Consider the following 27,702-nt stretch of genomic DNA (forward strand, 5'->3'; position numbering starts at 1 on the left):
CTTACTGTGACCATTTCACTTTGGGAATGCTCTACGGCCAGTCTTCCCGATGTGGCTGTTCGGCAGACTGCTATTTAATACTCCGGAATTTGTTCTTTTGGAATCGATAAGCTGATCGAGGACTGGAGTCATGGCCCAGAAAGCTTCCTGTTGTGCCAGGTTGCACAAGGCTGCCGCGTGGTACTCGCACAACGTAAATGAAGGTCCAAACCGCACAGCTCGACAAAATGCGACCCACTTATCCGACCACGACATGCATTGTATTATTCCGGCCTCCTGGTGCCGGACGGTGGCAGCGCGTGAGGCTGTCATCGAGCTGTTCCTGATACCGCTTCTGGATGCTGATGCGTTTCAGCTGCGTGAGCCCCGCAGTAGACGGCCAGCACAACACCCCATTCGAATGAGCTGATGGTTGCCTCCTGCCCCTTGAGCAGCGCCCTGAGTGGTCCTCCCGGGCTGTGGGCGTTCGACTGCATGTGTGTGGTGATTCACATGATCTGCCAGACAAGGTGTATCTCGCCCCAATGGCGGTGGCGACCAATCGCAAGAAAACATGGATCGAGGACCCAGAAAACCGTAAATATGTACCCGGACCGGCGATCACGAGGATAACCTCAATGTCAGTACTAGAAGGGTGATATATGCTCCCAAACTTAGAAATGTTAGGAGCATAACTGGCGCAATCAGTAAAATGTTTCCATTCTTTCCAGCCAGTGAACAAGTTTTGCGGGTGGTCGCGCAGTGTGTCCGTTTAAGGCCAAGAAAACCAAAATATGCGGTTCGCCCAGGAGGGAATTTGGTTTTTTGGAAATCACTTACCGCTATTGCCACTGGTCCGAAACTTCTTCCTAATAGTCTGGACCCGCCGACGGCCCCGGGGAGACGCAACGCCGGGGTTCTCGCTGAGCAGGTGCTCCCCGATGTCACCGTCGTCATCACTCTCTGATTCGGATTCTTCCTGGTCAAAGAATTGCTTGTTGCCTTCATATCGTCTGAAGATAGCCACGACCAGGACGGCCACGCCATATGCGGCAAATAAGGCCCCAATCGCGTAGAACTCGCTGGTGAAAATCTTCAGGATGATAAGTGCAAATGAAAACTGTGACAGGGCTGTCCTCATGTACGCCCCTTCGAAAGTGCGCTGGGCAGCTCGGATTTCGGTAAGTCTGATATGGTAAGACGCAGCGCGTAAGCACTTGACATTGATGCATCCTTGCGGAAGAGTCCCAACAGAGCGGCGGGAGATTTGCGCCGGGAAGAAAATGATAGTAGTCACAAGGGGTCATTTTGTAAATTCAGGCGCCAGACGAGGAGTACAGAAAGTGCAGGTTACCCTCCAATCACTCGATGGCAGGATCTGGGACGCCTCCGGGGAAGAGAGCGCGGGCTCGTGGGCCTGACACCTTCTTGCATGAAGTAAGGTATGCGAAAGCCCTGCATGTTGCAGAAGTGGAAATGCCTGTCTCCAAAGTGCCAGTGGTTGCAAGGGAAGATCTCTTGCGAACCCACGGTGCAACTATGAGAGACTGAGAATTTGGAGCGACCGGCCGGGTGATAACCTCAAGTAGAAGGCCCTTTCAAGATTCGAACAGCCACGATCAAGAGGGAAGGACTCTACTGACTCGGAAGAGGTAAGCACGATTGATCTGTTATAGTCGGGGTCAGCTATAAAACAGAGAAATTTCGCACGAAATAAGTGGGATTAGGCGCCATCTGCCTGTAGCCTGTACCAGAAGCTGGGAGACTTCAGATCAAGCTGCCTACGATTGAGGTGATAGTGTACTCAAAAGAGTGAGAACAGTATCTGAAACCCTCTTACCTCGCGCGATGCAATCTCAGATGGAGATGGTCCTCCGGGTTTGGCTGAAGTGCCTATGCGTGCAAGGGTTAGACCCAAGTATCCGGAGCCTGATGAAGGCTTCTCTTCCGCATGAGTGAGCTCACCTCAAACATGACAATAGATCGGCACGGCTGACAATGTGCGTTGACAATATATTGGACAAGCGAATTGCACACTTGGCACTTATTTGTCTTCGGCCTACTTTGCGGGGAAGCAGGAGATGATAAGCTGATGTCCTGGTTTGTGCTAGCAGACAGACCTTCGGGACTTGACGAGAGTTGAAAGACAATGGTTTGTCCACCTCGAACAAAGCAAACCACACAGTGACTGACGAAATCAAGATATCCGTAAAGACTCCTACGACATGAGTCTGTTGATGGGCCAAGTTGATGCCATCGGCAGCGGGAAGCTGAGGCCCACATTTTATTCCTGGCCAAGCAATTTGGTGACTAAGCTTATCCCAGCTGCCGCTGCGGTCGTGGTGGCAGGCAACGTACTGTTACCTCGCTCCTGATGGTTGACGACGAGTCCGTCCAATCCATTAAGCTACGCCGCAGCTCCTGCACCGCAAACCACACGACCCCGAAACACGTAATTGGCAAGCACGTCGGCCTCCTCGCGTATCCTGCATCGTTATCAAGTCCTGCCCACCATGAAGCCCGTCGTTGGAGCCTTTCAAGCTTGGTCTTGGTTCGTCCCGACACCCACGCACGCTGGAATCCAGGCCGGCGCCACATGATCTAACCCGAGTGCAGCTTTGTTCTTTCGATCTTCGCCATCATAATACTGTCAGTCCTGGGACTTGTCTACAAGAACAACCATGAGGAGTTCGTCGGCGGCATCGAAGACCCCGAGGACGGATCAGCCGTAGCTTCGACCGTTTTCGTTGCCGTCCTGGTCTACGTCGTAAGTCTAGTGACATCTACCATTTCCACGATTCTTGCCTAACTGTTTTCAAATATAGGGCTTCCTGGTCTGCTGTGGTCTGCAAGGTCTTCTTCACATGCGAGAGAGTCGACGAGGCGCGATTGCGCTGTAAACGGGGCTTGCATAACTGAAAAGAGGCGACAGGGCGTTCCGGTTCATTGCGAAAGTTTGCGTGCGTGCGTGCTACAAGCGACCGAGGAAGAGACCGTGAATACAACACAACGAGGCTTGAGGCTGCATGATGCGAAGCAGGTTGTAAAGCATATTGCGTCCGAAAACATCAAGGATTCATGTGTACACTATTACAGAGGGAATGGTCGACTGAAACAAATTCAGGCAAGAGGCAGGAGTCTCGGAACACATCCCGAAGGGTAAGGCGCCATCAAGTGGAGTGTCTACCGCTGGAACGCCATCTGCTTCTGAGTGGCTGATCGAGCCCAGGGATGTCTTGAGCTGCATTCTCCTTGCGTGGCAGAAGTGTGAATGTCTATGGATGGAAAGGCACGGGCAGATATGCATTGTATTAAAAGCGTGTATAACCGACCTTAGGGACATACTGATGAGTGAGTGCTGTGCACCGTTGAGCATACTTACGTAAATACGTGATTGGCGAGGTGCAGTAACAGTGTATTGCGTATTCCCGAATGCTGCAGCTTCAATTGTGATCAAAACCCCGTCGAACATGAGAGTAGCAGCAAGGTCGACATTACGAAGATTCATACAGGCCATGCCCCCAATATCACCGCGATGCAAGCCATTGTCGACTGGATATTTTATCTACCAGGAAAGGTAGAGGGTCAAGCGTCAAGGAGTAGAGTCTGACTTAAGTCTATCCGAAACAGTGGAAGCGTTGGAGCGCTTGTTACCTCCTTGTAAACAACATGCCCAGTTTAGCATTGAATATCTTTTTTCTCTCTCTTCGAACATACGCTGCGTCTATGTCCCATTCAGGACTCGTGCTTTGAGGATGACCTGGAGTGTAATCATGCGAGAAAGCCCCATGGTGTCAGTTCTGTGTTGGGTTGGCAGATGGTCCACTATTTTGCCACACCTCGACACCCTTCTTTGGAGATGATGAAAACTCAGTCAGAAACTTACCTGAATTGCCTCGCTCCTTCTTATGCGATAATTGTCTCTGGTGTGCCTGTTTGTGTCTTTGCACTTTGGGCTGCTGTCGCCTGTGATGTAAGCTCGGGCCATGCTGCTTGGATCCTTTGGCTTGAACAGAAGGCAGCAGCCGCCCATCCCCCACCAAACAAAGTCCAGCATCGATTCCTCACGGAGACGATCGCATCATCCGTGATTTGTTCGCGATTTGGGCCAGGCAACCTTCACCCATCTCCATGAAGATGTTTGACAGTCACGGGATCTCGTGTAGGCCGTCCCAGGCAACAAAGCGTCTAGCGTCAATCCAAGACGCGCTTCGCTCACGTCAAAGAAGTCGAAATGAGCCACTTCCACGCAACTGCCTAGATATGGAATTCGACAAAGCGTCAATTCATCGTGTATAAGAGTCAACTTTCCCTTCCCACGTCTGTGGTGGGGAATTGAAGTCCTCAACAGACATCTGCTCTCAGAATCAACTTGCACTGCTGCTGCCCATTCGTACACACTGCCCTGCACACCATTGACACCTCTTGCACTTGCCTTCCATTCCTCTGACATTATTCCTACTGTCGTCTTTTGCGACCGTTGCCCACCATGTCTGCCACTGACCTTCCCAAGTTGCCAGTGCCTCACGCAGAGCTGGCACAGTACATCGCGAACAATGCAGATAGGTCCATGAACGACCTTGTCGAGCCATACAGACAGTTCGAAGCCCAGCTGCGACAGCTTTACGCCCAAGACCCCCACAATGAAATCCTCAAGAACGAGCATCTCAACGTTCTTCCCTTGTTCAACGACGGGGAGACGTCTGACGTCAAGACTCGTGCCAGGAACCTGGATGATGAGCCCGAGACTGAGAAGGACCGATATGTCATGACGCTTCCTAACGAGCAGAGGCGTCCCAACGGGTCGCCTGCTATTGTTCAGTCCCTGAAGGACTTTCAGCACAATTTCAACGTCTTTTCGGAGTCATCGCTTGTGGATCTTGATTGGAGCAATGTTGTTGCTTCCGGCTCGGCTGTCGTCAACACTCTTCTCCCTGTCCCTGAGCGCTATCGCGATTCCAAGAGAGCTTTGAGGGAATTTTACCACGAGAAGTTCTGCCCTGCCAGCGACGTGGACCTCTTCATCTACGGCTTGACCGAGGAACAAGCAATTGAGAAGATTAAGCAGATTGAAGAAAGAATTCGTGATTCAATTCTGACGGAGACGACGACTGTTCGGACGAAGAATGCGATTACAATTTGTACAAATTCCCTTGCTTTCTTGACTTCTGGCGAAGGTTGCTTACCGTGAGTACAGGCAGCCAGTATCCCACTCGTCATATTCAGGTATGTTTGCTCCAAATTTCAGGTCGCCCGCGTGGACTGATTCGGGCCAGATTGTTTTGCGCATCTACAAGAATGTCTCCGAGATCCTCACGGGCTTTGATATCGACTGCTCTGGAGCTGCCTATGATGGCAAGCAAGTGTACTGCACCCCGAGAGCCTTGCAGTCGTATATTACTCAAATCAACCATATTGACCTCTCTCGCCGGAGTCCGTCTTACGAGAACAGATTGTCCAAGTATTCTCATCGCGGGTTCGAGGTGTACTGGCCCGAGCTTGATCGTTCACGCATCGATCCTACCATCTTCGAGAGGAGTTTTCAGCGGACTCTAGGCCTGGCAAGACTACTCGTTCTGGAAAGATTGCCGACGTCGTCCTCAAGAGATTCATATCTCGCCAAGCGCCGTGAGGAACGTGGAAGGCCGCCTCTGCATCGCCGCTACTTTCACCGTCTTGCCGGCAACATCAAAGAGAACCACGAAGATGAGGTCGCAGAGGTACGTGTGATAAGTGATCGACGTCACATTTCTTTTATGCATCTGTCCCAACCAAACAAGGGTCATTTGACAAGACAGCTGATGCTCAACATCCATAGTGGGTGAATGAGGACGAGGTATCCAACTATCACACCTTCACGGTCCCGTATGGAGTCAAATTTCATGCGAAGAAGATAGAGAAGCTCTGCTATACAAGAGACCTGTTGCTCAATGCAGAATGGAATCAGCCTAAGGATCGTGAGGTCTACCTGCATCGTCACCCCGCCTTTTTCGGTCGCTTCGCAGACGTTATGAACGATTGCTGTGGTTTCTGTCCCAAGCCCGAAACAGATGAGGAGAAAGCGGTCTATGAAGAAGAAAGTAAAATCTACGTCTCGGGAAAGATTTCATTCATTCAGGACGATCCTGGAAGACAGGTACGCAATCGATGTTTCGAACTAAATCTGGACAGTGACTGACTAATTCTAGCAAATTGGATCCTTCAACCCTCTTACCGAGGATGACTGGACTGAGATGGCCTACATTGGCAACACTGCTCGCCTTTGTCAGGACATTGTCGATGGCGAGCTTGAGCACGTCCAAGATTGGCTTTCTCAAGACGGCGCAGATCCGAACACTCGCGACCACACAGGCAGGACGCCCCTTCATCTAGCTGTGACAAGCTCTACCCCGGAAATTGTGCAGTGTCTTGTGGACCACGGAGCCCGGCTCGTTTCACGGCTAGCCGATGGCAGAACTGCACTTCACTTGGCTGCTGAGCGAGGCAATATCGAGATTGTCAAAATCCTCATGGACAAAAGCACCTCAAACGAGGAGGAAGAAGAGGAGAAGCAAGTTCAGAACCGGAAGGCCAAACCGACATCAACCTCACCATCGCCTTCACAGGAAGAAGAATCCATGGAGGTGGTTGATTCGGACATTGAAATGGTGAGTGACGCTGAATCCGACGATGATGACGAAAAACAGAGCATGGCAACCGGGTCTTTTGTCAAAGTCAGGAAGGACGACGAAAGTTCCGCACCCGCTGGAGCGGTGCCAGAGGACAAGGAAGACGACCCAGATTTCTACGACATCAACGTCGTGGCTTGGGACACGCCGTGTTCTGCCTTGCACTTTGCTATCATTTGTGGACACGAAGAAGTAGTCAAACTGCTCTGTCAAGAGTACGGAGCAGACATACTGCTTCCTATCAAATTCCTGAACGAGGAGAAACAGCCGACAGCCGCAATTCTGACTTTGGTCTTATCCACAAAGCTTCCAATCGAGAAAGCAAAGTTGATGGCGAAGACCATATTGAGCCTCGGTGCCAGCTCTGCTCAAGCCGACTTGCATGGATCCACGGCATTCCAGCGCATTGTCGAAGAGAATGCTACCGAACTCGTCGAGGTACTCCTGGCTTTTGACGAGATCGGGGTCAAGAATTCGATCAATCATATAGCCTTCTCCGGCTGGAGTCAAACGGACTCAACTCTCCAAAACGCAATCAAGGGAGGAGACGTGAGACTCATCCTGCAGCTTCTCGATGCAGGTGCAGTGCCACAAATCAATTTCGAGACGTGGCTGAAGTCAGCCAAACAATCCGCCAGTATGGAAAACCGCCTGAGATTATCGCTAGAAGAGAACATGAAGTTCTTCGAAAGAGAGAATGAGCAACCAATCATCACTGCCATCCAATCTTCGAACCCATCCATCGTGCTGGAGCTTCTGAAGCGTGGCGCTGATGTCAACACCATGACAAAACAATCTTATTCGCTCGTGCACACCACAGGCTTTGGCTATGGAATCGGACAGACCGCATTGGACCTTGTTGAAGAGCAGCTCAATCGTCTACGCAAGTACGAGCCGCCGGTAGCGACCCCACCTGAGCTCAAATTTGGAATGGAAGACATCATGAAACAGTATAAGCAAGGCACATGGCAATACGCTGCTGTGCGAACGGCTGTTATCTACGCACAGAATCGCAACAAGGAAACGCTCGAGAAGTATGAGAAGGAAAAGGAACGAATCTCGGCCTTGGAGGGCGTTCAGGAGAAGCAGGTCGCGATAGACTCGGCTATCGCCACACTCGAAGAAGTCAAGAGAACCTTGGTCTCATCTGGTGCGAAGACCTTCCTCGAGCTTCATCCTGATCACAAAAACCGTGCAAGTCATCAAAATCATCCGTGGCAGCCATCAAAGGAACCGCTCGAGTTCTCATATGGGTTCCAATTTTTTGGCGTTTCTGATGTCACAGAAAGAAGGAGGGATAAGTACATCGAACTGTGAGTATCTCGTTCTTTCTAGACCTCATGTCCTACTTTCTCTTATACTATGCTGTAATCCTGATCTGCTGGACCTCTATCGCCTCCAACGCTGACATCAAATCAGGTTTGAAGCAGCATGGTCAGGCGATCTGGACAAGATCAAGGCCCTAACTCTGGTCTCTTGGGATCCTCAGAACAACGAACCACCCTTGCAGATTGCTGTGAATGACCGATCCAACAATCCATTCTCGCTGGCGTACATGCGCGGTCACCTCGATGTTGCCAAGGCGATTTTGGAGATTGCACAGGCTCAGTATGTAGCGGAGGAAAAACCCGTCAAACGGTACCGCATGCAGACCAGCGAAGAAGAGGACGATGAAGACGACGAAAACTCCACAAATGACGAGGATGAGCCGCGAATCTACGGCCAAATCGTTGACGAACAATTCACCATCGACAACGTCGGCCAGGTCTCGATGCAGGTCAAGAGTCGTGTCAAGCCGCTGACGATTCTCAATTGGGCTTTCCCGACTCTGAAATCTGATGATGGCGATGACAAGTTCTCTGGCAGTCGCTGTCTTCTAGAGCATGTCATCAGCAATGACGATCGCAAAGGCTTGAAGTATTACCATGACTTAACAGTATACTTTTCGGACCAGGACAAGGACAAGGACGACGAGGAGAACAATTTCGTCGCATTTCCACAGTGGGCATTCTGGAGCGCAGCTGACCAAGGGCGTCTCGGTATGCTTGCGGATATGATTCAATGGGCCGGTGCTGGCCTTCCTCTCGAAGAGCTCGTGAAGAAAACTGGAGTCGAACTGAAGGAGAAGCCCAGGTACTACCAGGGACTGACGGTCTACGGCAAGAAGAGAAAGGACTGGGCTACGGCAGGACGCAATGTCATCTCACGCCCCAAGGATAGCGCAGAATCTCCGCTTCTTCATACCGCGCAGAAGGGATGTATAGAATCCGTCGAATGGTTCTTGAGTGATGCCCCGCTGAGGAACTATCTCGAGTTCGGCAAATCGAAGGTGGCAAAGGAAAATTTGAGATTGAAACACCTTAGCCAGTCCCAGGGGGGCTTCGAGAAGGCCGTGACGAGGTGGTTGGGCGCTGAGAACGACCTTGTCATATCAGCCGCGACACTTGGCCCCAACGATGGCACGGCTCTGCGCCTTGTCGAGTATCTCATCAAGGCTTACCCGTCAGCTGTCGAAGCTAGAAGCACAGCTGGCATGACGCCTTTGTTCATGGCCTGTTGGCTGGGTAGGATCGACCTTGTGAAGCTTCTAATTACCCACGGCGCCGATCAGTCAAGCAAAAACGCGAGCCACGACAATATCGTTCATGCGGCTCTCGCAAATAACCCAGAGCCCGAGAAGCTTGCTGTCTTTCTCCAAGTAATTGACCCTGCGCTCTTAGCTCATCTGCTTCTGGAACGCAGTGGCCTCAATACCGGCGACGGGCGCACTCCCCTCCACCGCTGGCTTGCAACCCACGTCAAAACAATCTCGGAGAAGCCAGAGCGCCACATCAAAGTACTTCATCTGCTGCTGAAGTACTCCAAGGGTCAGGAGCTCGACACTCTCGATTCCCGCGGCGACACACCACTTCACACACTCATCCGTGAGCAAGCCGACCCGACAATTATCAGAGAGATCTTGGACTTCAATCCAAATCTCCTCCACCGCGAGAATGCAGTGGGCCTTACACCTGCCGAGGTTGCCCACGATGCGTTTGTGCGTGCTTGCACACCGCAGTGGCCCAGGCGGGTATATTCATACTACCATCACCAAGACCAGTCCATTGCACAAGTCCTGCTGAACCGGCAGCCGGAGCACTTCGCCCGGGAGGCCAAGCACGGCAAGCCCTCCAAGGAGATACAAAAAGTGCAGCAGATCTACGACCTGACCGCCGAGTTCGCGGCGTCTCACCCCGGCAAGAGGCGCCTCGTGAGCCTGCACGAGGCCAACGACGTCGCGAGGCGCATCGGCGAGACGTACCAGGGGCAGCGCTACGGCTGGACGGGCTTCAGGGATAGGAAGATACGGCTGGTGAGGAGGTTTAGGGCCGTGAGTTACAATGACTTGAAGGATGACGAGGAGGATGGGGCCCGAGAGGAGGAGCAGAGTGTTGATATTCTGCTGGGCCGCATGCATGCCCTGCAGTCATCTGCCTGGGAGGAGCCCAAGAAGAATGGGCACGTTGTGGGTTGAGGACGGCACTGCGCTATTTACAAGTCCCCTTGGTTGCACGGCCGTTTTGCGAATTCTCATGTCATGACTTTGACGGAACTCTTGCAACTATTTGTCGCGTTTCGTGTCGTTTGGCTGCTTTCATGACCGTCGTTGGGGAGTGATACGGGACGGAGATAATGGAGACGGCTATTTGCCCGGCGAAAACGTCCAAGGAACTCACTTGAGCATGAGAGGTAGATTTGGAATCCGGTTTCTAGTCAAATTTCACTTCCCCCAACCCATCATATCAAATATGCCGCTGGCCGAGGACAAAGGTTGACAAATGTGTCGTTTCATGCTCAATTTTGGTGGCAGTTCCATCATAAAGAATTTAAAAAGCCTAGCAAATACCCGGCGAGAATTCACTTTTGGCCTGAGTTTATACGCTGCTATACGTGGTCGACGTGTACAGTTCGAGAGAGCGATGGCGGCACGGAAGAAGCGTAGTACAGAGCGGTAGCATCTGTGAAAAACGCAGGGCGAAAAGACGGACGCCGACTTGTCGGAACCTAGCAGAAGGAGGACCATGGTTGCGAAAGGGACTCAACCGAGCACACAGGCAGACAGAGACTATAAACCGCGTTACGGCTTGCGCGGCAAGTTGAGAGCATCTTTTGTTTATTTTTTCCGTATCGAGGTATCAATTTCATCGCCGTTCCAACCAACCTTTAAAACCCATCAAGAACATACATAAATCAAAGGGGGTATAAAATAAGCAACCTTGAACCAATGAAGGACGAACAAAAGCCACATCACACCACACCTTCCTGGCCAATTCCTGCGCAACTGCATTTTATTTCCTCCGTCGTTCGATTGAGCCTGCCAAGCCACAGGAGCCAGTTTGCAACGATGCGGCTGCATCTACAGAAGGATGTGGCGGCGAAGCGAGCGACGACGGCCCTGTTTTGGATACACATAGACCGACTCTTTCTTGCGTATGTGGCCTCTTTTCCACGCAGTGGTCATCCGCCCACCTCGAAGCCTTTCCTTGAACGCCGTGCTGAAGCCAATAATAGGAACTTGTGTAAGAAGATATAAGAATATGGGCCTCATACTGCAGGAAGCCCCTCGTGGATGGGGTCGCCATTCCCGGGCAACTGATAATTTTGGCCAATTCTAATGTCGCCAACGAGGCTTATTATCCTTGTCCTTCTGATCATTTGAGGAAGTGCTATTTCCCCTCCTGAGCCCGAGCTTCATCCCGAACGAAGATGGCATGGGGCTTTCTCGGCCAGGCGCACTGTCTTCCTTCTTGAATCTGGGCTGGGGCAGCAGACTCGTTCGCCGGTTGGTAGTGGCGAGAGAACTTGCTGGGCGTTGATAAAGTCCAGGAACAGCGGACTGCGGTGGTTGCAATGTTGCGCGTCGAGCCGACGGGCCCTCGGGTCGGAACTTGGATGTCGTCTGCTGGGAGTAGGGGCCGGGCGCGGCTAAGCGGTCTCTGAATGACATCTTGCTGGCCGGCTTGGAGGGTGTGAGATCTTGACTCGGGGACGAGGGCTCAGCCCGTAAAGGACTACGCATGGTAGGGAGCTTGGATCCGATAGGAGCAGCGAGGGATGAGTGTGAGCGCACGGGATTGGGTGTTGTCTTTGCATATGGGCTTGGGGTAGTGAGCGACAGAGGCTTGAAGTTGTGACCAGTGTCAACATGGGTGGGATTTGGGTTAGCATTCCATTTTGGTCGCTGTGCCATCGTTGTGGCTGGTCTCGGTATGCTGGCCGCAAGCCGGTTTGCAGTGGGCGTGGCTGATCCCTCGCGTTTTGGTGTTGAGAGACCGTTCACGGTCGACAGCCTGGAGACGGGTTTCCGAGGAATGCTGGGCGTGTTTGTTGCCGACACAGAGCGTCGTCCGGGTTGCAGCATATGGCTACTCACACTGCTCGACGACCGACGTGCACGAGTTCCCGTGCTGGACTTTCCTGGGGTTCTCGTATCTATGCCTAGGCCAGACATGATCACTGAAGAAGGTGGCGAGCTTTGGGGAGTCTCGATTCCACTTCCGACTGTAGATGCCATATCGTTTGACAGCATACTTGATATGGAGTCGCGCAGAGGATTACCCCTCTTGTCGGCGTGCAGTTCGTCCAGCGTGAGGTCCATCTCCTTGATCTGGTTCTTCAGGTCTGCCCATTTCGCTTGCATCTCGGCGTGCAGCCTCAAGATCTCACCATTGACCGTGAGCCGATCTTTCACGCCCCTATCGATGATGAACAAGACGCGATCGATTGCTGGTCCGTAGTGCGTCTTTTTGGCCTCAAAGCTCTCAATCTTCTTCAGCAATGCAGGCTGGTTTGTCAAGTGCATGCGAGCATCGACTGCTTCTCTGAGTCTGGCGACACTGCGTTCCACGGATTCCGTCATCTTTTGGGCCTGCCTGGCTGCACCACGGAATACGAGCACCCATCTGTCTTCCCCAAGCTCCTTGCGCAACCCCTCGGCATCTTTCTCTAGCTTTCTGTAGCTGGCGTCCAGGTCTTCCCGCCGCATTTCCAGCTCGTCGCATGCACTCGGGAACGATTTCTCAGCTCGAGCCTCGAAGACGGATAGTCGCATTGGCAAGAAGTCCAGCGAGGCTCTAAGCGGTTGCATCCTGGCAAACAACGCGAGAAGACCGGAGTCATCTTGAGATATTGTAGGACCACCTGGGGAAGTAGGACTTGCGGGAGAGCCTGTCGAGCTGAATCGTTTGTTAGCAGCAGCCCTCGCCCGAGTTGCTGCCGGTGGAGTCTCTTCCGCGATTGTTGCCAAGTCACCGATGTCAACCGCGTCACCACTTGTTATCGCCATGGCTGACTTGTGTCGGCGTTCCTCCATTTCGAAGACCAGGCGACTCAGCTCATCCAGTTCGGTTTGGATCTCCCCGAGTACTATGTTCCAAAGTTCTTCCCATTCCATGGCGATTTCGACCTGGCCTCGAACGCTACGGAGCGTCGTGCGTATGTTGGTCCATTCCTCTGTGATGGCCTCCATCTGTGTGACTGCCTTGGTAAGGTCGTCCGTAGAAACGTGTGCGATGTCGGTGCGACCTTGTAGCTCCTCGATAGCGGTCACGTAAACATTGATTAATTCTTCGAATCGTGTTGTCGCGTCCTCCACCTCCTCCAAGCCTTCGCGGCCGCCGGCCGCAGACCACTCGACATCATCATCGCTGTCAAGTCCCGCAATCACCTCAGAGGCCTTGTAGATCCAACTTCGGATTTGTTCGGCGGCCCCGATCAGCGCCTTCACAGCCGCCTGGGCCGTAGGAATCGCTGCTACCTTACCAGCGAGCGATTCAGCGTCCGGCAGCTGCAGCGAGGTCAGCTGCGCAAGTTGATGGGCGAAAGAAGCGCGAGAAATAGTGTAGATGGAGCCAGGGCGCTGCAGTCCCAGCGGGTTGAAGTAGTCATCAGGGTTGAACGGCTGCGAGGATATCGGCGGGGTGTCTTTTTCTGGTACCGGTGGCGGACTGTCCTCAGGGGACGGGAGCGGTCTCACTTCGCGGTCAAGGTGTTCTCTTCGCGTATCCAAAGTAACCTTGGTGCCGTTGCCGTTTGTATGATCGGGTAGGCGGAACTTATTCGTATCCATGGCGGGAGGTTTAGCCGCCTCGAAATCCGATAGTAGCTCAGAGGGGTCGTCCGCGCCTGGGCTGTCGAGGATCTTTATCAATGGGATGTCGGCGTCCCCGGGAACGTCGTCCTCGGGAGTGACGACGTCCTTGTTCGATTTTGATGACTTCAGGCTCGCCTTGGAAGGGATGCGCACGACGCCCTTCCAGGGGCGACCCCGGCGTTCTATGGCGAGTTGCCTGGAGCGCTGTTGGTGATACTCGTCGAGTTGTCGGAGCTGGTCTTCAGGCAAGCGGCCAATGTCGCGTTCCTTGAAGACGGATGACGGCGATGGCTTCTTTGGGGTTCCTAGGCCGAGTGCTTTTAATCGCGCAGCAAGGCCTGGAGATGGTTTGCGTGGTTGGTGGATTGATTTGTTATTGTTAGACGATGAGGTGACGTCGACGGTGGGCTGTAGGCGGGACGAGGTATCGTTAATTGTGGACTGGTGCGGTGTTTGTGTAGAGATTTTGGGGCTGTTGTTGACACTGTCGGGCTCGGGCACTGGCTTAGGCTCTGGCTCCTGCGCGGCAGCGGGAGCGGGAACGGTGGAGGGCGAAACGCTGCCGTTAACGCCGCCGTCATTGATCAGGGGCCCAAGCCAGGAAAGATCGCTGGACACGTCGGCGAGGCTCGGGTTGTTCTCATTGGCCGCGGCGCGCTCGTGGTGCCGGCCAGTCAGCTGTGGTGATCGCGGCGCGTCTGGGGCCTCCCGGGGCAGCTCGTGTTGTTGGTACGGCTTAACAGCGGAGGCAGAGGCCGGCGAGGAAGGCGACGTCGCTGGGGAAGCATCCGCAATGGGTTGCTCGCTGCACTGGACAGGGCCAGTGAGCAGACTAGGCATTCTAAATGCTCTATCTTTATGCGTGAGAGAAAGGGCACGGCTCTTGGTGACTTTTGACTCGGGCGTTAGGGACAGCGCAAGCCTGTCCCAACCTCCCGTCCCAAACCAGGGCGGCCCAAGGGGTTTCGGAACCTTGGGTTAGAGTGAGATGGGCAAAGCGCAGTCTGGCTGCAGCTATCCGGGCAAGCTGCAATTCGAACGACACCTGCAAGTGCCGACCACTACATGCCCAACGCAGTCCAGCAGACTACAAGTGACTGGGTGAACGGCTGTACCAGTGGTAGGGAAAGACAGAACGCTTCGTCGAGTACAAGCAGGTCAGGCCCAGCTGCCCATAGGCGTCTCGTCGTGTCGTGAATCTATTTTGCCGGAGCGTGGATGTGCCTGTCGTGTGGTTGTTGCCAAGAATAGACTACTGTAAGTGTGCTTGATGGCTACAGAATTGTCGACGTCGATGTCCACCGAATGGGATGTTCGCTGCACGGATAGGCTGGTAGGACGGATTTCTGTGGGGGATTCGCCTGGTCTGGTGGCTGCGATTGGGGGGCGGATCGATTGATGGACGGCAATGGTCGTGCGCCTGCAGTAGTGCAGCTGTCCGCTCCCGAAATGCTAATGTCAATGCCAATGACAATGCCAATGCCAATGCGAATGCGTCGACAGCTCGACTGCTTGGGTGGTGAGTGGCCAGACGAGGCGAGTTCAGCTCAGGTCGTCAGACTCGGTGGTTTTGATTGTTGATGTTATTACTGTTGTGATCCACAGGTGGCTCGATGAGGAAGTGATTCGGTGGCTGGTTTCTGCTTCTGCTTTTGCTTGTCTCTGGTGCTTGTTCCTCTGAGCAGATCAGGAAAGTGGAGGAAGGGAGAGCCGTAGTACCCAAGAGGGAGGACAGGAGAGGCCTCGCAAAAGTTTAATGAGGACGAGCAGGTGCTGGTGCTATGGTGTGGTACGGATCACAGCCTGTCGAGGCCCCGGCCCAGGGCGACGTCCAGGCCTCGAGGTGGTGGTGGTGGGTGGTGGGTGGTGGTGGGTGGTGACGGCCTGGGGATGCAAATTGGCAGCTGTGACTTGGTCCAAACAGGGAGCAGGCGAGATGATGGGCGATTGCCTACAACACTGCGAAGTGACCACGGTCGGAGGTTGCAGTATGCTGGATGGACACTGGACTACCAGATCCGATCTTGGTGTGTTGCAATCATTCTCTCAATCTCTTTCTCCTGCTTGCTTCCCTTGCCTCTACTCTCCAATCTTTCTCTCTCTCCCTCTCTCCCTGCCCCTCGGCCTTTCACAAGCCGCCGCGATGAGATGAAAGGGAAACCTGAAACGGTTAGGCCCAAGTGGGCTCCAGGTTTCGCATCTGTCTTGGTGTCCGAGGGATGGAGCATCAGTCAAGTCACCCGCCCAACAATGGTAACTCGGCCATCCTATCCAGCCTGCTGCCACCTATGTGTGTGCGTGTGCATGTGGATTACTTGCTGTCTCGAGGACACACTCATGACATTCTTCAGCTTCACGATGATGCAGACCCCAGACAGCACCATGGCGTCCAGACGGCACAGATCAGCGCATCTTAGTGCGGTGGCACATACAGTGGTACAATGCCTGCTCCGTTTCCAAACATAGGCAATCAATCAATCGCAGACCCGTTGGACCCTCATTCAGGGTCATCACCGACGGTGGCCCCATCCCACCAGTTCGGTACTGTGTGCCTGTGGTAAATTTGGACCAAGTCCCAGCCTAGCACTCCTAGTCATTGGCCCCTGGCGTGCTGCCACGGCCCCGGCTCACATGGAGGGACCCGTCCAAGTAGCCACCCGCCACGAGGCACGTTGCCCCACGCAAGACCTTGGGCTGGCGACGCACACTGCACTTTATGTATTTGTGCGCCAGTGAAGCGCAGTGACTACCCCAAGGCCTCTGCGCGCCGCTTCTCCAGATCTAATAACCCCCATCGTCGACTCAAATACGGCGACGGCAAGGGGCTGAGAGGCCGAGATGTGGATTCAGCACTCTCAAGAGCCCGTCCCCGCCCCATCCGGTCTCTGGACCTTTAACGGCGTGCCCACCATGAACATAACAGTCAGGGATCGGCTTAACGGCTGGAACCGAGATTCGACCTGCACCACGCGTGCCGCCGTTCGATACTGTATCAGGTGGAGAAGTATTTCCAGCAATCTCGGTCTTCGTGTTGAATGACGACAAGTACACAGTACAGTGCCAAAGGATGTGCTCAATCTCTCTCACTCTCACTCTGTGCCAGAAAGCTGGCAGAGCAAGCCTGACTGACATTGAGAGGGCTGTTTGGCCGGCCCTTTGTCAAGCCTCCAAGGCAGGACTATCACCTGCGCAGATTAGACTATTCGTTCATCGGCGCTACTTACGTGTGCGGGCGGACAAGGTTCTCACTAATGAGCCCTAGCTCCAGGCACATTGTGCATCTGTCATGCGAGGGTCGGCTCGTTGCAGACGGAGCACGCGCCAGTCCGGGCTGAAGATGCTACCAAACACGCCGGCCGTCTTTGCTGGCGAGGCGCGAGTCCGACATGGCTCCTGGGATGGAGAATAGCTTGTCAAGACATGACATGTCTCTGGGAGGACCTGTAGCATGTAGCATGTAGCATTGTGGCACAGGGTGATGTGCACGACTGTCTTCGGGCAAGGCTGGCGGCCAGCTGCCAGGCTAGAGCCTATTGGCCGCCTCGTGAGGACCCCCGTCTCGTTTGATTGCCATGACGGAGGCGCCATTCCATCCAATTCTACGGTAATTCTAGACGTTCAGGGCTCATGATGATCAGCATTGGCGGTGCTGCCCGGGCTGGAACGGTAGGCATCGCACTCGGGCAGCCCAGAGGTACCATGGGCCAGCCTTGACTCGCTTGCCTTGGTACAGGTGAGTGTCTCCGGTATCGATTGGACATGAACGTGCCTAGAGCGAAACGGTCTGTCTGCCGACAAGTCGAGCAGGCAGTTGCAATAGCCTAGAGCTCAGATGGCCAACAAGGGAACCCTTAAAGCTATGCAGTGGCTGTCGAGATCAAGGCAAGACTGGAGAGGATCATGACACGACCACGTTGTCGAGAGATGAGGACAGCCACTGGTGGTTTTATCCGGGGAGCCCGTGGGAGTCGGGTGGCCAGTTGATCAGTCCAACAGGCCGATTCTCCCGGAGTCCGCGTCCCCGAGAGAACAGAGAACAGCAGACATGAGAAAGCCAGGTGAGAGAGAGAAAGAGAGAGAGAGAGACGAGGTCAGCCAGATACGACGCGTCCACAACAACGTGTCCTGTGTTGAGGCCCCATTCTGTCGTGTCCAGTGGTGTCTCCAGTCCCGTGTCCTCTGCCGTGCCGTACGGTGCGGTGCTGCGATGTGCTGTCCAGTCCTGGCCTGTTTCATCAGCGGCGCGGCCGAATCGGGGATTTCTAAGCCTGATTGTTTTGGATTGATCTGAACATGGACCTCTGAATCACGACCCCATCCAGATCCACCTGCTCCAGGGCTGGCTGGCAGACTGGCTGGCTGCGCAGGGAAGGGTTCGCCGATGGCTCCGTGACCAATGCCCAAAGGCTGCTGCGGATCCATGCGTGTGCTGGTGGCCCCCCTTGCAATAAGCAACTCCCCCCCTCCCCTCACGCTTGACGTTTATGCTCCACACTCGCTTCGTCTCACGAGCAATTCTTGGTGCCATTTCACTTTCTCAGAGACTGCCTGGCCTGTCTTTCTGTCTGTCTGTCTGTCTGCCTGTCTGCCTGCCTCACTCCATGTCTGCGTCTGCACCTGCACCTGCCTTTCCCACCTCTCCTTATTGTTCTTATTATTATTATTGCCATTAGAATTTCGCAGCACGACATTCATTGCCCGTCCATTCCAGACCCGCAGCTACCAGGAAACAGAGTCGCACAATCAGCAGCTGCTTGCTACGCGGGTTCTCTGTCTGCGCACTAGCCGTCCTCCTCGGCCTGTGGTCTGCCACTTCGTTGCTGGGCAAATCGGCCCCTTTTTATTTACTTTATCCCCCCCGGCTCGTGAGGCACCGAGTTCCAGTCAGTCACGTTGCCAGCAATCACTGGTCGCGCCTCGAAACACGTCACACACCCGTCCTTTTTCTTCCCCTCTTCAAGTTTTCTGCTTCTCTGGATTTGCTGGCACATCGATCAAACTCGTGAGACCTTCAACCTCGCCGGCATTTGTGTACTGTGGTTAGCTTCGTTGCTCACCCTACCACCAATAAACACATACCCGCCCACCACCCATCCATTGCCAAGCTTGCCTGCCTGCACTCCCGACCGCCCACCTCCAAAATGGCCGCTACCCACCGCGAACGATCTCATACCCCTCCTTCCGGTGTCAAGCCAACAGCTGCCCTGGGAGCAGACCTCGCAGACCTGGACGACATATCACCACGGTCTGTCTCAGTGGCTTCTACTGCCTCGTATGGCTCGGCTTCCACCCGAGCATCAATTGGCAGCGACTCATCTGGCTCCACCGCCAGCCGCCACTCCTCCGCCAGTTTCCTCGCTACTGCCAGAAATCCAGCCCTCAACCTGGCTCCTACAGAAAATGTGCGGCACTCCACAGGGAACTTCGGCGTGGCTGGCCGGCCAGTGCCTAGGAAAAGAGGCTACATGAGGCCCACGGGCACCGACTTCGCAGCTTCGGCGAGGAGCAGGGACAGTGTCTTAAGTCTCGGGAGCATCGCACACCTTCAGTACTACTTCGCACGCACAGGGCTGCTAGACGGGAAGGGTGCCCAGCTGGCCCGCAAGAACAGAGCAGCAAAGGCCCAAACCCTTGACTTTAGTAGCCTGGCCTCATTCGATTTCGCAACGGCCTCTGGCAACACCCCTAAGATTGTGACTACACCAGATGCAGAATCGAGCTATATGAACCTGGGCACGAGCCCGGACATGGGAGGTTCACATTTCGGTGTCGACATGACCGACAGCCCCATAGGGGATGACTACGAGGGCGAGCTTGACTTTGACGATTGGGAGGAGCCAGATCCCACGGTCCTGCCTCCCACAACCAGCACGTACAAGCAAAGGGAGAAGCCCTTACCCAAGCCGCCATCCATCAGACAGCTCAAGGCCGACCTGAGAACCGCCCTGACCATGGCAAGCGAGGCAGTGGAACACGCCAAGAACAACAGAGTCAACCCGTACGAAGGGGAAGGCCGGTCACGGGCAACGTCTAACGTTTCCGTCACCTCCCTGACAGACTCGCCCACGCCCCCATCGCATGCACGCCAGCTTTCCAAGGCAACGATCCAAGCGCCCGGCTGGTTCGAGATTCAAGGCATGCACGTGCTGGACGTCATGACCCTGGCCATCCGCGCCGCAAAAGTCTATTACACCTCACATGACGCGCCCGAGCGGCTCGACTCGATCAAGCCGGAGAAGGAGCTGCGGAAGGAGCTCTTCAACGTCATGGAGATGCTCAAGCGCATGGCGACGCGGGATTTCCAGGGCGGGATGCGCGACGACGAGGTCGAGATCATGGTGACGTGGGTAACCGGGCTTTTCCAGATGCTCAAGGAGGAGGAGGAGGTCGAGGCCGCCGAGGCCGAAGAGCGCGCGAGCTGGACGTGGCTCAAGGACGAGGACTGGCCCGCGGGCACCGAAGTGCAGAGGGAGTACGCATTTATGCTCAGCATGCTGGACGGGCCCTCCAACACGACCAAGGCCCCCGCGCCGGATGGCACCATGATGGAGGTCCCCGCGCTGCCCAAATGGGTGCCCATCGACCGCTCCAAGCCCCTGGACTCACAGGAGCTCCCCACCCCCTTCCTGGAGAGCCTGCAGAACGGGCTGCGTCTGGTCCAGCTGCACAACGCGGCGGTGCGTAAGTCGCGCCGGCGGTTCGGCGCTATCGGCACCTTCCACACCGACACGCAGAAGCCGTACCGGTGTGCCGACAACCTCCGCTACTGGGCCAAGGCCGCCGAGCTGCGGTGGGAGGTCTCGGGGCTCCGGATCGACGCGCTCGGCGTGGTCTACAACAGCAACTCCGACGTGTGGGTCCAGTTCGAGGACGCAGTGCTCGCGTGGTGCCGCAAGGTCAGAGAGGAGATCACGGCCGACCTGTCCCGGCCGCCGACGAGAGTCGGGCCTCCGGCGTGGCTGCCCACGAAGAAGCAGCCGCTTCCGCAGCCCGAGGTGCTGACGGAGGAGTAAGGGCGATGGGACTGAGCCCGTCTCCGGCAGATGGGCTCGCCGACCATCGTGCATTCTTCCTTTGTTTTTCTTTTCAGTCATACATTCGCTTCTCCTACCAACGCGCAGAGCGTTTCCGGCAAAATACAAAGCTTTTAATGCTACATGTGCCGACGCTCTACGACAGAACAAGCATTGCACAGGGAGAGACCTCGGCAATCGCAACAACCAAAGAATTCGGGCGGCGGGAATATTTATTTCATGTCAACTTTCACGCGGTACGCGGATCATCTTCGAGCAGAAGCACCCACGATTTATACTGGGAGGTCAGGCCCTACAACATCACTATCTTACATTCGCTGCATATAATTTTGTTTTAATCTGGATCCTATGGGGATACGCCTCAGTCGAAATATGCTTCACTTATGAAGGGACTTGTCGTTTGGCTTTTGGGCTGTCTGTTTCTGGCACAGACAGCATGGCGCGGAGGCTTGGGAGTGGAGTGCGAATGGGGTTGCAAAAATTCATGCTGGGGCTTTATCTTTCTTACTTCATCATTTTGTTTCCATTCGTTTCCCAAGACCAACAACACCAAATTGCATAGCGGAACACCACTGTTGTCTCGAAAGAACAGACAGCATTGCGGAGAAGGAAAAGGGGAAGGTCCTGCCTCACTGAGGGCAGTAGACGAACAACACCCATCAGTTAAAAACAAAAGCCTTGTCTGTCTTATTTTTCTTTTGTGGCACTTTACAGACAGGACCTCCGGGATCTTCAGCCCACCATATACCCGCAGTGTACTGCAAGTCTAATGAAAAAAATACCATCAAGATTGGTATTTACCAAGATTGACAACGGTTTTATTCATGTTTGCTGTGCCTCTCCCTCGACATGTCTCTATAATGGTACAGGAACAAATGCGTATGTGAGTTTTGTGCCTCTAAAACTGTTCGCTACCGCTGCCAAAGCCAAGCTCCCTTCATGTAGTTTCGTAGCCATAGCACATATATTGGGCATACAGATGCCAGGCCGCCTTCTCGTGAGCCATGACGAGGAATTCCCGCAGCGTATATACATACTCCATCGCCGAGCCCTTCCACCAATCAGTCCCTATAATCTTGTTTGACTGCAATCAAAACGGCATTACACCAATACCGCTCCCACTTCCACCTCTGCCCCCACGTCCCGGTCTGGAAGCACCTCTACTCGCACCCGCCTTTGACGACCCACCGCTAGACCTCCTGCCTTTGCCCTTGGACACACCGCTGTACGACCTGCTGCCGCCACGGCTGCCAGCACCGCCCTTGCGGAAGTAGTTCCTCTTGGAGCCTCCCTGCGAGCCCCTCTTCGCAGTGCTGCGGCCGCGGGACGCGGGGCCAGAATCGTCGAACTGCGTCGTAGCAGTGAAACGGTCGGTCCAGCTGTCCAATTGGCTCTTGATGGGATCATCATGACCACCAAAGTACTTGGATGGCACCCCCGGGTCTTCGTAGTCGTCGTCTTGGTCATCATCATCATCGGTGACCAGGTCAATGATGTCGCTCTGCGGCTCTGTGGGACGCCGCGATGTCGAGGGTCCGGCCGTGCCAGGTATGGTGGCCATCGCGCCATCATCGTCTTGGCCCATCATTTCGCGGTAATTGTCGTAGAATTGTAGGACAAGAGGAATGAATTTGGTGCCGAACTTGTCGACATTCTCGGTTTTGATCCCAGGTATGCGGCGCATCTGGTCGACCGTCGTGGTCCACGTGATTGCCATCTGGCGGAGTTGTATTTCGGTGAAGAGCGGTCGACGATAGCCCTTGCTGTTACGTAGCTGTTCTTCTAATTTCTTGGCATCGTCAAGGAAAGCTGCGACTATGAATTCATGGATATCATCCAGTGCATCGTGATCTGTGGCTTTTGAAATAGGCGGCCCGAGTTCATCAAGAGTGCGCTGTCGCCGTGACCTGGTGGCCGTCTTTTGAGCTGGCCCAAAGTAATCATCTTCGTCATCCGGCACACAGAAATCGTCTTGTTCGTAGCCATTGTAGTGGAGAACCGCTCCAGGCTCCAGGCCATCAGACTCATCGCCTTCAGCTATGGCCTCATCATCAAAGAAACTTGCAACGGCTTTGCCCTTTCTGATTTTTCCAGCACTACGACGTACTGGAGAAGATACCAATGTTGACGCTGGTCGGGCCAGCTCTTCGTTCGCTTCTGTCGCAGATTTCCTCTTCGTGGTCTTCTTCTTGGTGGCCTTGGCTGCGACGCTCTTATCGCCGCCGGTTCGAACCACTACCTCGAGCTTACGACCACCAGACAAGAAACTAGCTGCCTCGCGACCGAGCTAGAGAGAAGAGTCAGTGGCTATCACGGTAGATACCTCTGTGACGGAAACTTACAATGAAGTATTGGATGGCTATCCCCCCACCGCCGACTCGATTCTCTTCATCCAATGCTCCTTCCGCAGCCAATCTGACGATGACGCTGCTGACCTCAGGCTTTTTGAGATGCCTTGCAATGCCATGAAACGACTGCGCATCTTCATCCCCGTCGGGCTTCTTCGTGCCTCTCAGCACGTCAGTGCACTGGTTTAAGGTCAGACGTGTGTGATACATGACGGCCTCCAAGGCTGCCACGGCGTATTTCGTCCTGTCTGCAACCTCGAATGTCCCGCCAATTCTGCAGTTGTCACATGTCTTCTCACACTTGTCTCGGGAGAACGACTCGCCGAAGTAGTGAAGAAGCTGACTGCGACGGCAGTCACGCGAATTCTCACAAAACATGACGACACGGTTGAGCATTTCCTTTTGCCGCTCCTTCTGCTGGCGATTCCCATCTCCGTCATCTATCATTTTCCTGAGGCTGTGAATGTCGCCGTGGCCGAAGAAGAGGATGCAGTCCGATGGCAGTCCATCACGGCCTGCTCGGCCGGTTTCTTGGTAATAGCCTTCCAAGCTCTTTGGGAGGTAATGATGTATGACAAAGCGTACGTCGGGCTTGTCGATGCCCATACCAAAAGCGATGGTGGCGACGACCACCTTGACCCGACCACTCTGCCAGTCTCGCTGCACCTGGGTCTTTTCCTCTGTTTGCAAGGCCGCATGGTAGTGCTCTGCCCTGATGCCGCGTTCTGTCAGCTTCTTGGCGATGTTCTCCGTCTGCTTCCTCGAGAGTGTGTAGACAATGCCAGTCTTGCCAGGAAACCTTTCGATGATAATATCAGCAATGCGTTCAACGGGCTGTTTCTCTTTGGGCCGAATTTCGTAATAGAGATTCGGGCGGTTGAAACTTTGCGAGAAGACTGTGCAACCCTCCATATCAAGGTTATGTTTGATGTCGACAATGACATTGTTGGTTGCCGTGGCTGTCAAAGCCATGACTGGTACACCCGGGTAGTTGCGTCGAACCTCGCCGAGCATTTTGTAATCTGGCCTGAAGTCGTGGCCCCATTGACTGACACAATGTGCTTCATCAATGACTAGACGAGCCAGCTTCTTGTTTCTCCACAAAGTCATCAAGCCGTTGGTGAACGCCGTGCTCTTGTTGATCATTTCAGGAGTGACATATAGAAGCTGGACATGATGCTCCGGGTTTCTTAGCTTAAAGCTCTGCAAGATATCATCTTTCTCTCGCCTGTCTGTATCACCGCTGAAAGCTTTTGCCACAATGCCTCGAGCCGTCAAGTGATCAACCTGGTCTTGCATCAGACTGAGCAAAGGGGTAACGACGATGGTCACACCTCGAGTTTTGCCACTGTTGATGACAGCAGGCAATTGGTAGCATAAAGACTTTCCACCACCTGTTGGCATAAGAACAAATGCGTCCTTTCCATCTAGAGTGGCATTGATAGCCTCAAGTTGGTTGTGCCTAAAGCCTTCCAGACGAAACCTGTCCTTGAAGGCCCTCAGGAGGTCGCTGGACCAGGGAAATTTCAACAACTCCTGAGGTATCTTGGGTTTTGGCACCTGCTTGACAGGCTTTTTAGATGTAGCTTTGATTCTTGCTGTGGAAATTGCATTGCCAGAAGTCTCCGACAGAATTGATCGAGACCGAAGATTGCTCCGACTCTCTACCGAAGATTGACCCTGCTCGAAGTCTTCGGCCTCTTCAGCCATTGCCAACATGGCTGCAAGATCATCGTCACCATCGCCGTAATCGCTGTGGTTCTCTTGACGGCGAGGTTTTAATTTCGCTGGGCTTCTGGACTTCAATGCTGCAGTACTTCTGGCTGAAGATGGTACGTGAGACCTGGCATGTGGCCGAAATGGCTGCACCCAAAGGTCCTCATCGTCATCAAGTAAATCTTCCATGTCCAGATCATCTTGTGGTGCGTGGATATGCTTTGGAACACTGCTACCTCCCAAGTTTCGTGACGATGATGGTACTTGCTGCGGAAAGTGAGGCACAGGCGGCTTGACTACCTCTGAGCGCCCTTCGCGGCTCACAACACGTGGCTGTTGTCTTGGGGCTGTTGCGAGTGCTTGGGTTTTTTTGACGACTTGAGAGAGACACTCCGGTATCAGAGTAATATCCCTCGACGACGACGGTGTGGCCATGGCTGAACTCGCCTTGGCAGATGGATTAGATGGCTCAGGCTCTTCGAGTGGCAAGTCTGGTAAATCGTGAAACATGTCAGGCTTGGTAATGCCTGCAGTCACGAGCGCTTGCTTCAAGCCTTGCTCGCTCTGCTCAATCTCTCTGTCCATTTCCTCTACGCGGGCCTCGGTCTCGGTCGTGTCTTCGTCAGCATCGTATGCCATCTCAATCTGAGTTACAAGATCTTCCTTTTGTCCTATGAGGTGTTTATGAGCCTCATGAGAAGCCTTCAGATCTGATAATGCTTTCTTTTCCTTCACAAGGGGCTCTTTCTCTTTCTTGACTTGCAATTTTCGCTCTGGAGGCCATTTTTCGCGGAGCGACCTTGCAAACTCGGATGAATTTTTTGCCAGCTTTTCGTTGACCAATCTTGTAAGACGAATGAGGATGTGCGGTTTCTCCAGGAACATATCCATGATGAGTGTCGCACCCTCCGCTGCGATGCTTGTTGGTTTCTGCTGCTCAACGAGATCATCGATATCCATGTCATCGGGCTGAACCAAAGATGCCGAGCTTCTAGGGACGACCTGATTTTCAAGCACTGATGAAAGCGACTGTCGCTCGGATGATAACTTAGGGCCAGTTTTGTTGGATTCTTTCTCTGTTGCTCGATTTGGGATCTCCTGCTCAGAATCAGAGCCTTCTGTACCTGTGACAAGAGCCGCATCAGGAGATTTGTGTGACGGAGGCGTCTGGAATTCGTCATCAGAGTCCATGATAATATCTCCGCCTCCGCGCCGGCGGGAAACTCGAGGACTTGGACTCCACGTAAAGTCAGCGTCATCCGACCATTCTTCATCCTTGCCCACAGGGCTTTGCGGACGGCGCTTCGGATCTGTCTTCTCGGGACTATGTGCCTTTGACCGCGTGGCTGATCGCGAGGATGGATCCACAGAACCAACTTTGGACGGAGACTCGGATTTGGCAATGTTTCGTGAACCGGTCCGACTTGGTGTTTGCCCTACACTGCTAGAAGGTCTGTGTAACCTCGTCTCTGTTGTGCTCACAGTCTGCGTGACCGTCCGCTGCGTGAGAATTGTAGCATCTGGGGCGTCGAGTTGGAGCTTGGGTGGGCTCCTCTTGGCTGATTGAAACCCAGCAGTACGACGCTTAACCATTGCCGGGGTCATCATGTCATCATCCAGGAAGTCGGCAATATCCGGATATTCGTCGTCCTCAGCTTTGACGGCCTCCGTCCTCTTCGGTGAGGCCTTGGTTATCTCGCCGCTTTTCCTCTTCTTACCGCGGGGTGTAAGCAGCGGTTCAGGCCTCAGGGCATGATCTTCCGTCCAGAGTAGAACAGGCTCCCCAAAGGTACAGACAGTGGAATCTGTCGCATCCGGATTGGCGGTGTCAACTCTTGTTAGGTCATGAAATCCATCGTCGTCCTCCTCAGGGATCTCCTGCGTCACATCCCGTGCTGTAGGTCTACTAAGCCTGCTGGTCGACGACTGAGCCGTGCTCATGCTTGGCCGCTTCGCGGTGGTCGGTGCCTTCTGACGGTCATCCTTGTTGAGAGACGCGGTGTATGCCTGATGCAATCTTCCACCCCCGGTCGTAGATGCTGCCGGAGTCGGGAGCTGCTCTTGCTTTGAGACGAGAGATGGCTTCCTCGTCGACTTTGTATTGAGCCTCGCCATACCCTGCTCTTGCCTGTGTCCGGTCGTGAGATCCTCCAGCGATATTTCTGCAAGCGAGTCGTCATCTATAGTCAGGTCGATTTGTGGTGCTGGGACTGTCCTGGACGAAGACGCGGTCGGGGTCGGGGTGCGCAGCCTTGCGCTGGCTTCTCCGGCAGTGGGCTGCGAAGAGAGGGAGTCAAAGCTTCGTGCGTTTTCGAAGCCTTCATGGACGGTCGGGAAAGACGGACCAACAGGGTTGGAGAGCTGAAGGTTGCCCAACAACCAAGCAAGGTGGTCTTTGAGGTTGTTTTTAGTCATAGATCCGGATTGGACCTGAAGATCCGAAGCATTGCAGCTGTCATTGGGACCTCCGGTTGGAAAGTGCTGTTGTGTATACCGTCTCGTGTACTGTGTCGAATCGATAACTTCCCAAATAGGTTCTCAATTGATTCCTCGAAGTCGATTCCAAGGTCGCGTAAAGCGTGTCGCGCTCACTGTGGCACTAGGAACCCCCCACCCCTGCTGCACTTAGGTGGAGTGGAACCGCAAACAACCGCGGACGCGACGGCAAGAGCAGCCCGGGACGCGACCAGGATACGCGTCGCACGTGACACCCATTAACTTCACACCAAGGATATGAGCAGACCTTACAGGCGACCTTTACTTCACATATACTTGTTGCGGCACAGTGCATTAATTAATGAATACAGACTATCTTCCTGTCTAGA

General features: G+C 54.0%; 6 protein-coding genes across 6 annotated transcripts; 3 read left to right on the plus strand and 3 right to left on the minus strand.

Annotated features, from left to right (window-relative positions):
* Positions 1–811: 811 nt before the first annotated feature.
* J7T55_008453 (uncharacterized protein) lies at positions 812–1,953 on the minus strand (the record flags this gene model as incomplete). The annotated part of the gene is made up of 3 exons (XM_053138772.1): positions 812–1,166; positions 1,820–1,872; positions 1,945–1,953. The coding sequence occupies 3 exons, from the start codon at positions 1,951–1,953 to the stop codon at positions 812–814; spliced, it is 417 nt and encodes a 138-aa protein (XP_052997729.1).
* A 539-nt stretch (positions 1,954–2,492) lies between these two features.
* J7T55_008454 (uncharacterized protein) lies at positions 2,493–2,879 on the plus strand (the record flags this gene model as incomplete). Its single annotated transcript, XM_053138774.1, has 3 exons — positions 2,493–2,530; positions 2,596–2,746; positions 2,805–2,879. 3 exons carry the CDS (start codon positions 2,493–2,495, stop codon positions 2,877–2,879), a joined length of 264 nt encoding a protein of 87 aa, XP_052997730.1.
* A 1,589-nt stretch (positions 2,880–4,468) lies between these two features.
* J7T55_008455 (nkyrin repeat protein) lies at positions 4,469–10,161 on the plus strand (the record flags this gene model as incomplete). Its single annotated transcript, XM_053138775.1, has 5 exons — positions 4,469–5,166; positions 5,228–5,699; positions 5,798–6,115; positions 6,168–7,960; positions 8,067–10,161. The coding sequence occupies 5 exons, from the start codon at positions 4,469–4,471 to the stop codon at positions 10,159–10,161; spliced, it is 5,376 nt and encodes a 1,791-aa protein (XP_052997731.1).
* Positions 10,162–11,298: 1,137 nt separating this feature from the next.
* J7T55_008456 (uncharacterized protein) lies at positions 11,299–14,619 on the minus strand (the record flags this gene model as incomplete). The annotated part of the gene is made up of 1 exon (XM_053138776.1): positions 11,299–14,619. One exon carries the CDS (start codon positions 14,617–14,619, stop codon positions 11,299–11,301), a length of 3,321 nt encoding a protein of 1,106 aa, XP_052997732.1.
* A 4,301-nt stretch (positions 14,620–18,920) lies between these two features.
* Positions 18,921–20,792, plus strand: J7T55_008457 (uncharacterized protein; the record flags this gene model as incomplete). The annotated part of the gene is made up of 1 exon (XM_053138777.1): positions 18,921–20,792. The coding sequence occupies one exon, from the start codon at positions 18,921–18,923 to the stop codon at positions 20,790–20,792; it is 1,872 nt and encodes a 623-aa protein (XP_052997733.1).
* Positions 20,793–21,903: 1,111 nt separating this feature from the next.
* J7T55_008458 (RecQ helicase MUSN) lies at positions 21,904–27,292 on the minus strand (the record flags this gene model as incomplete). Its single annotated transcript, XM_053138778.1, has 3 exons — positions 21,904–23,100; positions 23,156–27,154; positions 27,227–27,292. The coding sequence occupies 3 exons, from the start codon at positions 27,290–27,292 to the stop codon at positions 21,904–21,906; spliced, it is 5,262 nt and encodes a 1,753-aa protein (XP_052997734.1).
* Positions 27,293–27,702: the final 410 nt, after the last annotated feature.

Source organism: Diaporthe amygdali (assembly GCF_026229845.1).
Source record: "Diaporthe amygdali strain CAA958 chromosome Unknown NODE_4_length_2575358_cov_65_588622, whole genome shotgun sequence".
NCBI lineage: Eukaryota > Fungi > Ascomycota > Sordariomycetes > Diaporthales > Diaporthaceae > Diaporthe > Diaporthe amygdali.